General features: G+C 45.4%; 1 protein-coding gene across 7 annotated transcripts in view; it reads right to left on the bottom strand.

Annotated features, from left to right (window-relative positions):
* Window positions 1-12,171, bottom strand: part of LOC138783921 (microtubule-associated protein futsch-like) — an 88,833-nt gene that overhangs the window by 54,789 nt on the left and 21,873 nt on the right. For all 7 annotated transcript variants that reach the window (XM_069959243.1, XM_069959246.1, XM_069959247.1 and 4 more), the window contains exons 2-3: window positions 11,144-11,185; window positions 303-516 (exon numbers count right to left, since the gene is read on the bottom strand). In XM_069959243.1, coding sequence (XP_069815344.1) covers window positions 303-501 — 199 coding nt within the window. In that variant the 5' untranslated portion in view covers window positions 502-516; window positions 11,144-11,185. The remainder of the gene's footprint in view (window positions 1-302; window positions 517-11,143; window positions 11,186-12,171) is intronic.

Here is a 12,171-nt window from a genome sequence, read left to right as displayed (position 1 = left end):
TATAATACAGGATGTAACTCAGGATCAATACTGTAATGTACACAGTGACCCCACCAGCAGAATAGTGAGTGCAGCTCTGGAGTATAATACAGAATGTAACTCAGGATCAATAATGTAATGTACACAGTGACCCCACCAGCAGAATAGTGAGTGCAGCTCTGGAGTATAATACAGGATGTAACTGAGGATCAGTACAGGATAAGTAATGTAATGTATATACACAGTGACCTCACCAGCAGAATAGTGAGCGCAGCTCTGGAGTATATCAGAGGATGTATTTTTATATTACAAGGCCAAATTACCTTCAGCTGGCTGTTTCTTGGCAGATCCATTGGCTTCGTCGTCATCCAACAGTGGAACATAGTCAGTTTTATCGAATTTCTCCCCGATGACATCATCATAAGGCTCCGCCTCCAGCGAGCTGATAAAGTCCCGCTTGATCTCTGGCTCAATCTCTGGTGGGGAATCAGTCAGGGCGTCCACAAGTTCCAGGTCTGCCATTTTCTACGTCTGGGTCTGGAAAAATGAAGAGGTTAACTGAGAAGAGAGCGTATATAACAAGCAGCTATAGATATCTGCATCGCATGTATAATGTGTAGTGTTTGGAGAATGGTCAAGGTTAGAAAGAACTAACAAAGCTCCTGGCTGTCCCAGCTCTCCTAGACTTCTGAATGGCAACATGCTTATCGCAGACTTATGGCAACCTGGCAGATTTGCTTTTCTAAACTCTGTGAAACTTGGGTGATCTGCCCTGAGACGATATAGAATTCAACTTTTGCTGGTTTTCCAGAAGCAGCCCTGACAGAAGGCAATTTTATGATGAAACATGAAAAGTAAAAAAAAAAAAAAAAAAATATACAGAAGACTCTTCTGGATTTGCAGTTAATGTCGACATAAAATGCTGATATCTTCCGGGAGAGGATTAAGCTTCGCTGACACAAATATAGCCATAAATCCCCGGGCTGCAGCAGCTGCGGTGAAGAGCCCCGGTAATACACAGGCCAGGCACTAATCCCGAGGAGATTGTGACAAGCTCAGCAATAACCAGCAGCTAAAAATGTCACCTCAAAACCGAGGCGAGAAGTCACAGATCTCAGACAGGATGGGGCGGTCCTGGTGAGGCTATGACGTCATACATGAATGGATAAATGCGCAATGATGTAATGACCCCAACTTTGCACACTAGTGCAGGAATGGGCAAGCTGCGACCCCCGAGCCGATGCAAAACTACAATTGCCATCATGCTGGGTCTGACTCCAGTGCATAGAGCTGGGCTGGTGCGCAAGGACCGCAGTACTGGGATCTGCGCCAATTGGGTATCAAAAAAAAAATAAAAAAAATCATAGTTCTCATTTGCTTTAAATAAATACAATTTATACAATACCAGAGCGGCAGTTTTCGCTCACGTTATCTCCTAGGCAAAACAGAACAAATGTAATCGGAAAGTCACACAGAGCCCAGAATGGTCCTAATGATGGTTACAATGCACCATGCAAAAAAACCAAAGCCCCCCACTAGGGGAAAAAAGTTCTTGGAAGGCAGATGAAATAATCCGCCCTCGATATAAGTTACGGAGGTGGAAAGGTGTTAATGATATACTTGCTACAGAAGGATTGTCACCTATCGATGAAGTCAAAGTCCGGGATGAGTCTCAGCCTCAGAACACGAGACACCATAAAGTCAGAGGTTGTGAATGAGGAACGACGGATAAGGCGTAACTGAAGTTGGACACTCACACCAGGCATCAGCCAAACCAACCAATGTACAAGGAGAGCAGCCAGGAGGCTTCACTAGGCCCTGGTGGTCATCAAAAGGCATCAGCCTTTCCGTCAAGGGAAGGATGACAGATGGAGCCCCCGTAATGGTCAGCATTGACTGATGCATTTAAGGAGTTAAAAACCAGAGTTCTGAGCCATCCCAGTGACAGCTGTACAGGACTGGATTCACACATTGTATATTGCTCATTATTTTTGACCAAATCCAAACCCAAGTACAAAAACACAGCAACTCCTTCCATTAAAATCTGTGTCCGCCCTAAATCTCTTACATCGGGTTCACATGCAGTCAGGATTTATAGATTGGAACATACGGACTGATGGGCGTCACTGTGCCGTACAGTACAGAAGGGTACGGATGAGGTCTTATTCACACGTCGAGTTATTGCACGTTGTTGTCTATTGGGCTATTCACACGATCAGTAGATTACAAGGACGCAAACCAATGCTGAAAAAGGACGTGCCAGATTTTTTTTACGGATCCTCTCAGAAATCAATGGGATCTGCTATTTTTTACAGATTGTAACCTGTTTGGCATCCCGTATTTCCGTAAGAAAAAAAAAAAGAAAAAAAAATACGGATGAATTATAATTGACATGTTGAAAGAAAGGGGGGGGGGGGGGGGGGTGGAGGATCTACAGAAATAAAGATGCACTACGTATGCCCAAATCTGTAATTTTTGGCGGATTGTACGGATGGATAGCGGAAGGAATCTACAGACTTGAAAATACTGAACGTGTGCATAAAGCCTTAAAGCACAATTTCCAAGCCTATTCACTGACAGCAAGCAGATGTTACGCTGTCATATACATCTCTTAGGCTGCATTTACACGTTCAGTGTTTTCCTGGTCCGTGATTGTGGTCCGGCAGCATCCTCCATGATCCGTGCAAAACAGTCCGTTTTTCATTCGTTTTGCATCCGTTTGGTATCAGTGTCCGTTTTTTTCATGGATCTGTGTTAAAGCATTTTAAATTACATTGATTACATCACACCCATGTTTTTCACGGATGAACACGGATGTCACATCCGTGTACATCTGTGAAAAACACGGATCTCATTGATTTCTATGGGGAATCCTCAGTGCATCCGTTCCGAGTAATGACATGTCCTATTTTTTAACGGAACGGATCACGGATCTGTGAAAACACGGAACATCTGAATAGCCCAATAGAAAGCAATGGGCTGTACAATTGTCCGTGCGCACGGATCCGTGAGCACGGACAACTTCCCGGAACGTGTGAATGCAGCCTTAGCTGAGGGTTTGATACAATTATTTCCAGTCTGAACAATCCTCTGTGGGCTTATGGCCCACTGCACACTATAGTAATCTGCTGTCTACAGTTTGGGACCATATTTACTATAATCTACAGACCAATGCACATGACTGTGGATTCCAAAAGCTCACGGAATAAAAAAAAAAAAAAAAATATTTACACACAAACATCCCATTCAATCGAATCTGTAGCCTATGGCTCTTAGACATTGTGAAACTACAAGTCCCAGCATGTAGCTGTAAACCACTAGGAGGACAAGGACCTGGACACTGAGGGAGCATCAGCATGAAGTGATCGTCGGCCGTCCATTGTTTTACCTCCAACATCCCCTTGCCCTCCGCAGACTCCAAAATAACTTGGCTATAAGCTTCTTAGAGGGGATTATGGGAGGAGGAAGAGCGTTTTATGACGAGTGGATAGAAAAACACGCAGATACCCGGCTGGATACTATAGGACGGCGGCCGAGGACACAAGATACGGATCTGATGAGGACGGCAAAGGCCGACAAATCCAAGATCAAAGGGACTAGCTAAATGCTGTCTGTCATGATGGGAGTCGTAGTCAAACAGCAGCTAAGAGCCACAGGTTGGGAGGGAGGAGCGGATACATTTGTTATCTACTGCATTGTATACAGTCTAAGGCACAAGTGTTAAACTCAGGCCCTCCAGCTGTTGCAAAACTACAATTTCCATCATGTCTGAACAGCCAAAGCTTTGGCTGTCCAGGCATGATGGGAATTGTAGTTTTTTCAACAGCTAAAGGGCCTCAGTTTGTAACCCCGGTATAAGGGCCCTATTACACGGGACGATCATGCAAAAAAAGGTTATATCGTTCAAATTTAAACGATAATCGTTCTGTGTAATTGCAATCGAAAAATCGTTCGTATGTCAATTGTTGATTTAGATCGGAATTTAAAATTATCATTAAACGTTCACTGTTATTCCACATTTGTTCACTAATCGTTCAGTGTAATTGCACATTGTTCATTGTTTTGCCGGGATCAGATGGAGTAAGAGATCATAGTAATGACCGTAACTAATGACCATTGTTCTGTGTAACATGGTGAACGATTTCAGGTTAACGATAAACAAATCTCGTTTGCGATTGTTTACAGTTAGTCGTTTAAAAAAAAAAAAAAAAACGCTCCGTGTAATAGGACCCTAAGGGAAATCTAAACAGCAAGACAAATGTCATAGCATCACACTGGAAGAAAAGCTGTGATACAGCGAATCAAGAGTCCCCGGAAGTCTTAAGACAGTACAGACCTATGAGACACTAGGTGGCAGCAGAGATCAGCCATGCCAAACACTGTAATGAAGAGCGTAATAAGTACCCTGATAACCTGGACCCTCTGAAGAAGGAAACTGAACAAAAGCAGGGAGTGAAAACCTGCTAAACATCCATTGTACAGCAGCTTCCTCCGCTCACATAACATCAGCTGCAGTTATATGGCACAATATAATAATGGAGGAAGAGGGGAGAGGGGACGGGGGCAGCGCTCCCCACCTGCCCCCACAATCTATTTCCTATCAGATCATAACACAAACACTAGAGTTCTGGTATACAGCTACATAAATGCTATATACACTGTACTGCACGAACCGCTGACCATATACACAAGTCACATAAACGTCTGCACATCATTTACACAAGTCTTATCAATGTGTGCACATACTCAAGACACCCCTACTGGCTCATACAATGGGTGTCCTGCAACATTAAAAGGCATACGCCTGAAAAATTAACTGGTTTCAGAAAGTTATACAAATTTGTAATTTACATCTATTTAAAAATCTCGTCTTCCAGTACTTATCAGCTGCTGTATGTCCTGCAGGAAGTGGTGTATTCTTTCCAGTCTGACACAGTGCTTTCTGCTGCCACCTCTGTCCACGTCGAGAACTGCCCAGAGCAGCAGCAAATCCCCATAGAAAACCTCTCCTGCTCTGGACAGTTCCTGACATGGACAGAGGTGGCAGCAGAGAGCCCTGTGTCAGAATGGAGAGAATACACCACTTCCTGCAGGACAGACAGCAGCTGATAAGTACGGGAAGACTGGAGATTTTTAAATATTTAATTACAATTCTATATAACCAATTTATTTTAAAGAAAAAGATTTCTGCCGGAGTAACCCTCCAAATAAGGGGTCTCAGTAAAAAGCAGCCATTTTTTCTAATCCTGATAAACCCCTTTAGCCGAACTCCACATAAACTGACCAGTATGAGCGGATCTGCAGTGTAAAGCATAGAAAGGGACAGTGCAGCAGTTTGTACAGACAACCAAGGTGGGGTCACTGCCTACTGCAGACCTGAAGTGTAAGGGTATGTGCACAGTAAGGGCCCTATTCCACCGGACGATTATCGTTCAGATTATCGCTCAGATTATCGCTAAATCGTTCGGTCGTATCTAAACGATAATCGTTCGGTTGAAAGGCAGTTAATGATTAACGACCGAACAAGAAATCGTTGATCGCTTTAGAAGACCTGGACCTATTTTTATCGTTGCTCCTTCGCAAATCGTTCGCATTGAATAGGACATTGTTCGGTCGTTTGCAATAGATACGAACGCAATAGCGAATAAATAGCGAAGAAGAAACGATCGCAATTACGATCATAAGTAACGATTATCGTTCCGTGGAAATGAGTGAACGTTTTCAGATCTTTCAGAATAGCGGTCGTTGGAGATCGTTAATGATTATGCAAACGATAATAGTCCGGTGGAATAGGGCCCTAAGTAATCCTGGCAGAAAATCTGTTGCAGATTCTGCAGCTTGCACCCGCACCAGTCTATGCCCGTGCCGTAGTCTCTATTCTATCCACGGGTGGATTCCACTGTCCAAAAAAAAAAGCCCAGTCCGTCTGACCATAGAATGGAGTCTATGGCACGGGCAGAGACGCGTGTGCCCGCCAGTGTCCACGAGCAGGTGTGAGCTGCAGAATCCATGACGGAATTTCCATCAGGATTCCGTAGTGTGCACATACACCTTCTACAGCACTCATACAATCCATTCAGTTGTCAGGGCATTATGGGATTTGAAGCTCTGCAGGACACTGCTGTGGAGTCTTTGTGCCTCCTGTAACAGCAGCTACAGTCCGGTGGGCAGATTTCGTCCGTAACATCCACAACAAATAGTTTCCAGCACTGGCAAACAGGTGTTAGGGACACTCCCTTACGTTAGGTCATGTCCAGAGAACGGGGGGGGGAGCCATGGGATAACTAAGCTCTTCTCAAATGCAAGCTGGAAGATCCGGCCCAAAAATTGTAGGATGCAGGTCTGACAGCAGGTCTCTTATAGGGAAGCGATAACACAGGGTAACACTAGTCTGCTGCACAATGTGCCGTGGGGGAAACCATCGCAGGACGGTCACTTAAGGCCTTATTACACGGTGCGATATTGGGCTGAATCAGCAGATCATCACTCTGTTATAAAGACAACAATCAGCTAAATGTGTCTTTTGGGTCTCAACTAAAATAGTCGACCAACAACTGCGCATCACTACACGTAATAGTGACGGCTGGCAATTGTGTATACATTACCTCTCCACACCTCGGTGTTCTACTGCCCTCTGCTCACTTCGCAGAGCCACCGCTGTAGCTTCAAAGCAGTCTCTGAACTGACAGGCTACTCAACCAATCACGGACTGCGGCAGCTTCAGCTACGTCTTCGCAGCTCTGGCTAAACGAGAATCGAACCGTGTAATAGACTCCGGAAAACAAGTGACGATCTTGCAGGTCGGTGATCGTTCACACTATTAAATCGGACCCTTAGTCTATGGATAAGTTTGCATGTTGCGGATCTACTGTGAATACAGTCGTAGCACAGTCGATGTCGTTTTAGCCGCTCTCACCTATGTGCTTTGGACATTTTGCGTGCACAAATATTATAATCTGCAGTATCAAGGTTAAGTTTTGTGCTGCGAATTTAACCAGTGTAAAAACATAAAATGCAAAAATCTCCATTAAAAAAGCTGAACAGTCACAGGGTGTTTGCATGGATTCCAGATCAAATTGAAATCTGATCCCGGGACACTCTGCTTCTGCTATTGCCACATGTGGATTTGCCCCACTGAATGTGAAAAGCCATATAAATATGAATATGGCCGCCATTCCTTATCCCAGCAAGTCTGGCTTCCAGCTGCCTCAAAACCTGATGAAACACCACAGTGAAGAGAAGACGAGGACCGAGCAGCTTCTGCAGGGACAGGAGGAATGTTTAATATATTCAGCGCCTGGAGGATGGATATACAGGTTCAGCGTGTAATCGCGGCACCGGCTGAGGCTGGATCTGAGGCGCTGCAATCCAAGCTAAAATCATGGATCCGGAGTAGGGGAGGTGCAGAGCCAATATCCTCCTGGACCCCCCGATGTTTATAGTGCACACAGGTGACTGCAGAAGCAATGCAAGACAATGTGACGCAAGCCCTAACAGCTATAACAATATGTCATAGTGCAGCCGCCTCCAGAGCTGCAATCACAATCCCACTGGTTTCCCCTCACGTGCCATGCTACAGTACATATACTACTATAGATAAACTTCTACCTGCTTCCAAAGATAAAACTAAAGATACAAAAGGGGGGGGGGGGCAAATTTATAAAATCTATTAACGTAAAAAGTTAAATTTTTGGGTGTAAAACGGGCAGATGCAAATGAATTTATTCGCAAAAGACTACATTGCGAATAAAATCTTCGCATCAGCTCAGTTTACGCCACGTGCGCCTGAGGGGTGCGGACTCTAGGTCGTCTGAATTTATGATTTTGCGCATGGTAAAATAAGGAAGCCTACGTGCGCTCAGGATTTATGTAGAGGCAGTGCGCCTCTACATAAATCTGCGTACTGTCAGAGCTGCAGGGACATTATTAAGCCAGACGCAAAAAACATCGGACTTAATAAATGTCCCCCTAAGTGTTCATACACGTTCAACTAACAACGTCCGTTCAACCAACAGAATCGGGAGCGGTATGCCATTGGTATAAAGTCCAACAAATACAACCGAGAATGCAGAAGCCTGGTGGCCTTGTAGGACTCAAACTACTTGCAGTATTTCCCACTAACAACTCAACAGCGCCCCCATCCTGTAGCAGTTAATATTCTGCATCCTGCACCCACACCACCCTCCTACTACAACAGTTCTGGGAATAGGCTCCAAATCCCCCAGTAATCGCAGCAAGCGTTCTCCCTTCTTCTTTGATTAGATATTTAACAACTATACTGTGGATTGCCGACATGTCAATCTTCGGCTAACCACTGATCAGCAGAGTGGTAGATATAATGTAACAGTCCAGCAATGGATCAGTAGTAAGCCAGGGGTTGCATGGATACACAGACACCACAGAATGGGCAGCGGCTGGAGCGTCAGGAGCTACAATCGTTTCCAAGCTTTCCTGAGGACCCTGGGGCCAACAATGACACATCAGACCTGGTCCTTGGCAAAAACAAGGAGGTGAACAAATGCCGGACGAGGCTGACGAGAGCTCCGAGCACATGGGGATGATTCAGGATTAATGTCACACACAGAATATACCAGCAGCTGTTCCCGTGCCAATGTCCTCCAAATACATCACAAGCAGAGCTAAAAGCAGGCTTCATCTCCACACTATACATATGGAGTATGGTCTAGACTGGATGCAACTGTAGCAGCCCCTCAGCTGTGAGAAGCACTAGAGCTATGCAGGATTTTAAAATCTGGAAAAAATAAATGAAAGCAAAGTTTCAGATTTTTCAGTATACAAGACAGGACAAGCCCTCGAAGACTCGCTTTCACACAATTCTCGATGGCTCAGAGGACCTTACAGCAACCTCGACAAATTACTCCACAGAGTCAAAGCCATTTCCTGCTAAATAAGAAACAAATCACTTCCAAAGAGGAAAGCCCGGCTTCCTAAAATGGTTTGTCATGCAGATTATGGCTGGAGGCCAGCGAGTGAGTCAGAGGAGCAGAGTCTGTGTACAGGTCAGAGAGAGGAGCCACATGGGGCCAGGTAACACTGACTGCCTAAGAGAGAGGAGCCGCATAGGGCAAGGTAACACAGACTCCCTGAGAGAGAGAGAGAGAGAGAGAGAGAGAGAGAGAGGAGCTACACAGCGCCAGGTAACACCGACTGCCTAAGAGAGAAGCAGCATGGGGCCAGGTAACACCGACTGCCTAAGAGAGAGAAGCAGCATGGGGCCAGGTAACACCGACTGCCTAAGAGAGAGGAGCCGCATAGGGCAAGGTAACACTGACTGCCTAAGAGAGTAGCCGTCCAGGGCCAGGTAACACAGACTCCCAGAGAGAGAGAAGCCGCACAGGGCCAGGTAACACCAACTGCCTAAGAGAGAGGAGCCGCACAGGGCCAGGTAACACCGACTCCCTATTCTATTATACTAGAGAAAACAGTCAGCAAGCTTGTTACCTCACAGCCCTGACAGCTTAACCGAGAGAGATGCAATTACCAGCAGTGACCTTACCAGCAGAATAGTGACTGCAGCTCTGGAGTATAATACAGGAAGTAACTCAGGATCAGTAATGTATGTACACAGTGACCCCACCAGCAGAATAGTAAGTGCAGCTCTGGAGTATAATACAGGATGTAACTTTATAAATAAAAAGGCAAGAACTCCAGTGAAATCAGGTACAAGTAACAGCAGGAGAGAAGCAGAACAATTACTCTTCTGCACAAGTATCCAGATTTCAATGTAGAACAGCACTTTGTCAGGATGGAGCTTATAGTTCTGCTAGTCCTGAACCTCCCGGATCACAAAAAGAATTACAGGTGAAACTTGATGCAAGAAATAATTGAGTTTGTTCTATCTAGGTGCTGTGGAGCCACTGGACAGAAAGGAAGCCAAACAAGACAGCGGCTTTTCCAGTCTCAGCATCATCAATTAGAACACCACGGTATTTATTAGCGTGAAAAGTTCCTTTGTGTTTATGCATGTGGTGGAGGCCGGGTTACATACTCGCAGCGGAATTAAAAATCTGCTGCGGGTATGTAACCCCATTTAACTTCACGCTACACTGATTCGCAGCAGATTTCTCTGCAAACTCGCAGTGTGAAATCTGCTGCAAATCCGGTATATGTGAAGGTACCCTAAAACAACAACCGTTCACTTCATACTGAAACGCATTGCACTAAACTTAATGCAAACAACGGCCGTTGCTCACACAAAGTATTAAGCGGTCGTTGCTTGCCACGGACCGTTGAAATAATTGACGCGTCAATTACTTCCGGCCGTTTTGCATTGATTTTAATGCAACAAAAGACGCTGTTTGACACTCAATACAACGACTGTTGTTTTTGAGCGCCAAACAACGGCAGTTGTCCATATGTTGTGTGAACATAGCCTATAGGTGTTATGCAGCTTGGTAAAAACTGATGGCCCACCCTCATGATAAGTAATAAATAAACTAGCCAAGGTCTGATGCCTCACAGTGACACAAGCCAGCTTTTTTCTATTTCTTTTAAGGGGCAGCAGCTTCTTCAGTGTTTACCTGCATCACCACAGGTATAGTAGTAAAAGCTTAAAAGGACAACTCCCACGGGACCCGGAAAAAAAAAAAAAAACAGACACCATACTCACCATCCCTCTGGTGACGATCGCCACTCGATTCGCCTACGTCTCCGTCACCTCTTGCAGCCGTCCTGCGATCTCTCACTTCCGGGTCCATGGGAGAGAAAAGGTTGCCAGTGCGCTTGCGCACCGGCAGCCTTTTCATTGGCTGGAGCGCATCACATGGCTTCCAGCAGGCTCAGCCAATCAGGGCTGAGCAACCTGAAAGCCATGTGATGCGCTACAGCCATTCACTTTCCATGAACACGCCGAGGAGCAAGAAGACCTGGCCTGCCCCCCGGCTCTGTCGGGGTGGGGGAAGGGGGCCAGACCGGTTATTTAAGCACATTTCAAAGTTATATAACTTTGCAGTGTGTGTTAAATAAGCCAAAAAAATTTTTCGTGGGAGTTGGCCTTTAAGGTGCTGCAGCATCATCAGGTATCCTGAGGATGGAAGTAAACACTAAAGAAGAGGCACAGATCTTGCTCTGAGATTTTTCGCTGCTCTCTATAACATGTACATGTGTGAAATGCATATACATCTCATACAGGTAGGCACTGTACCTTCTCCGCAGGTGTCCTTGTGTTCACCCTCCTACAGATTTCCTGCAAAGTGAAGAGAAAGGCAGGTTACTTAGGTGCATATAGTACCTGGACGATCACACACAACAAAGCCAGCCATAGAAACAAAGCAATTCCCCATAGATAAATCCTCAAGTCGTCCACAAAATCCTAACCAATAAAATGCAATTACAGCTTCCATAGGGAGACCCACCCAACTATGCCAAAGGGCAGGTCAGGTGATAGCCCTCCATGATGACAGGTCACAATCCCAATGGGAGGTTTTTCCTGCTTTCCTCCGATAGGATCTGCTCCAAATTTAGGCAAGAAAATAATATTTGTGTTCATACAGTTCAGTAATACACAGAGTGGGCTCTGCTTTATTTAGAGGGGCCACACAGCTTTCCAGCTTATGAGCAGCAACTCCCACAGAAGGGAACATGACAGTGTCTAGTCCTAAGCATGGCCCTTACTTACCAGAATGGGTTTAAAGCAGGGATGTGGAACCTTCGGCCTTAAAGCTGTTGCAAAACTACAATTCCCTTAATGCCTGGACAGCCGAAGCGTAAGCTTCGACTTCCCAGGCATTAAGGGAATTGTAGTTTTGCAACAGCTGAAGGGCCGAAGGTTCCCCATCCCTAGTTTGCAGGAAGCACCAGACAGTCGCACATGAACCCTTAAGGCAACAGATGACCCTCCAGCCATTACACATGAGAGGTCTTTCCTTATCTCAGTCCCCTCTGACTTTAGCCTTGCATATATATGGAGAAGATAGATAGAAATATTTCTAACAGATAGAGTTCTCCTTTAAACAATGTCCTTGTTTGTTAAAGCGATGCATGAAGTCATAGACTTGCAGGCCTCATCTGTGGGCTGAATGCAGCCGCTCGGGCCGGCATAGTGAATGACATCTTTTGCACAGACAGTTTCCATAGTATTGATGAAGTAGCATTTCCTATAAACACTCAACAAAAGCCGCCTCTCTGCTCGGCCGTCACTTACTGAGCGGCCCTAGACTCGGCAGTCAGACG

This window comes from Dendropsophus ebraccatus, chromosome 2, assembly GCF_027789765.1.
Source record: "Dendropsophus ebraccatus isolate aDenEbr1 chromosome 2, aDenEbr1.pat, whole genome shotgun sequence".
In the NCBI taxonomy this organism is placed as follows: Eukaryota; Metazoa; Chordata; class Amphibia; order Anura; family Hylidae; genus Dendropsophus; species Dendropsophus ebraccatus.
This window is presented reverse-complemented; position numbering and strand designations above follow the sequence as displayed.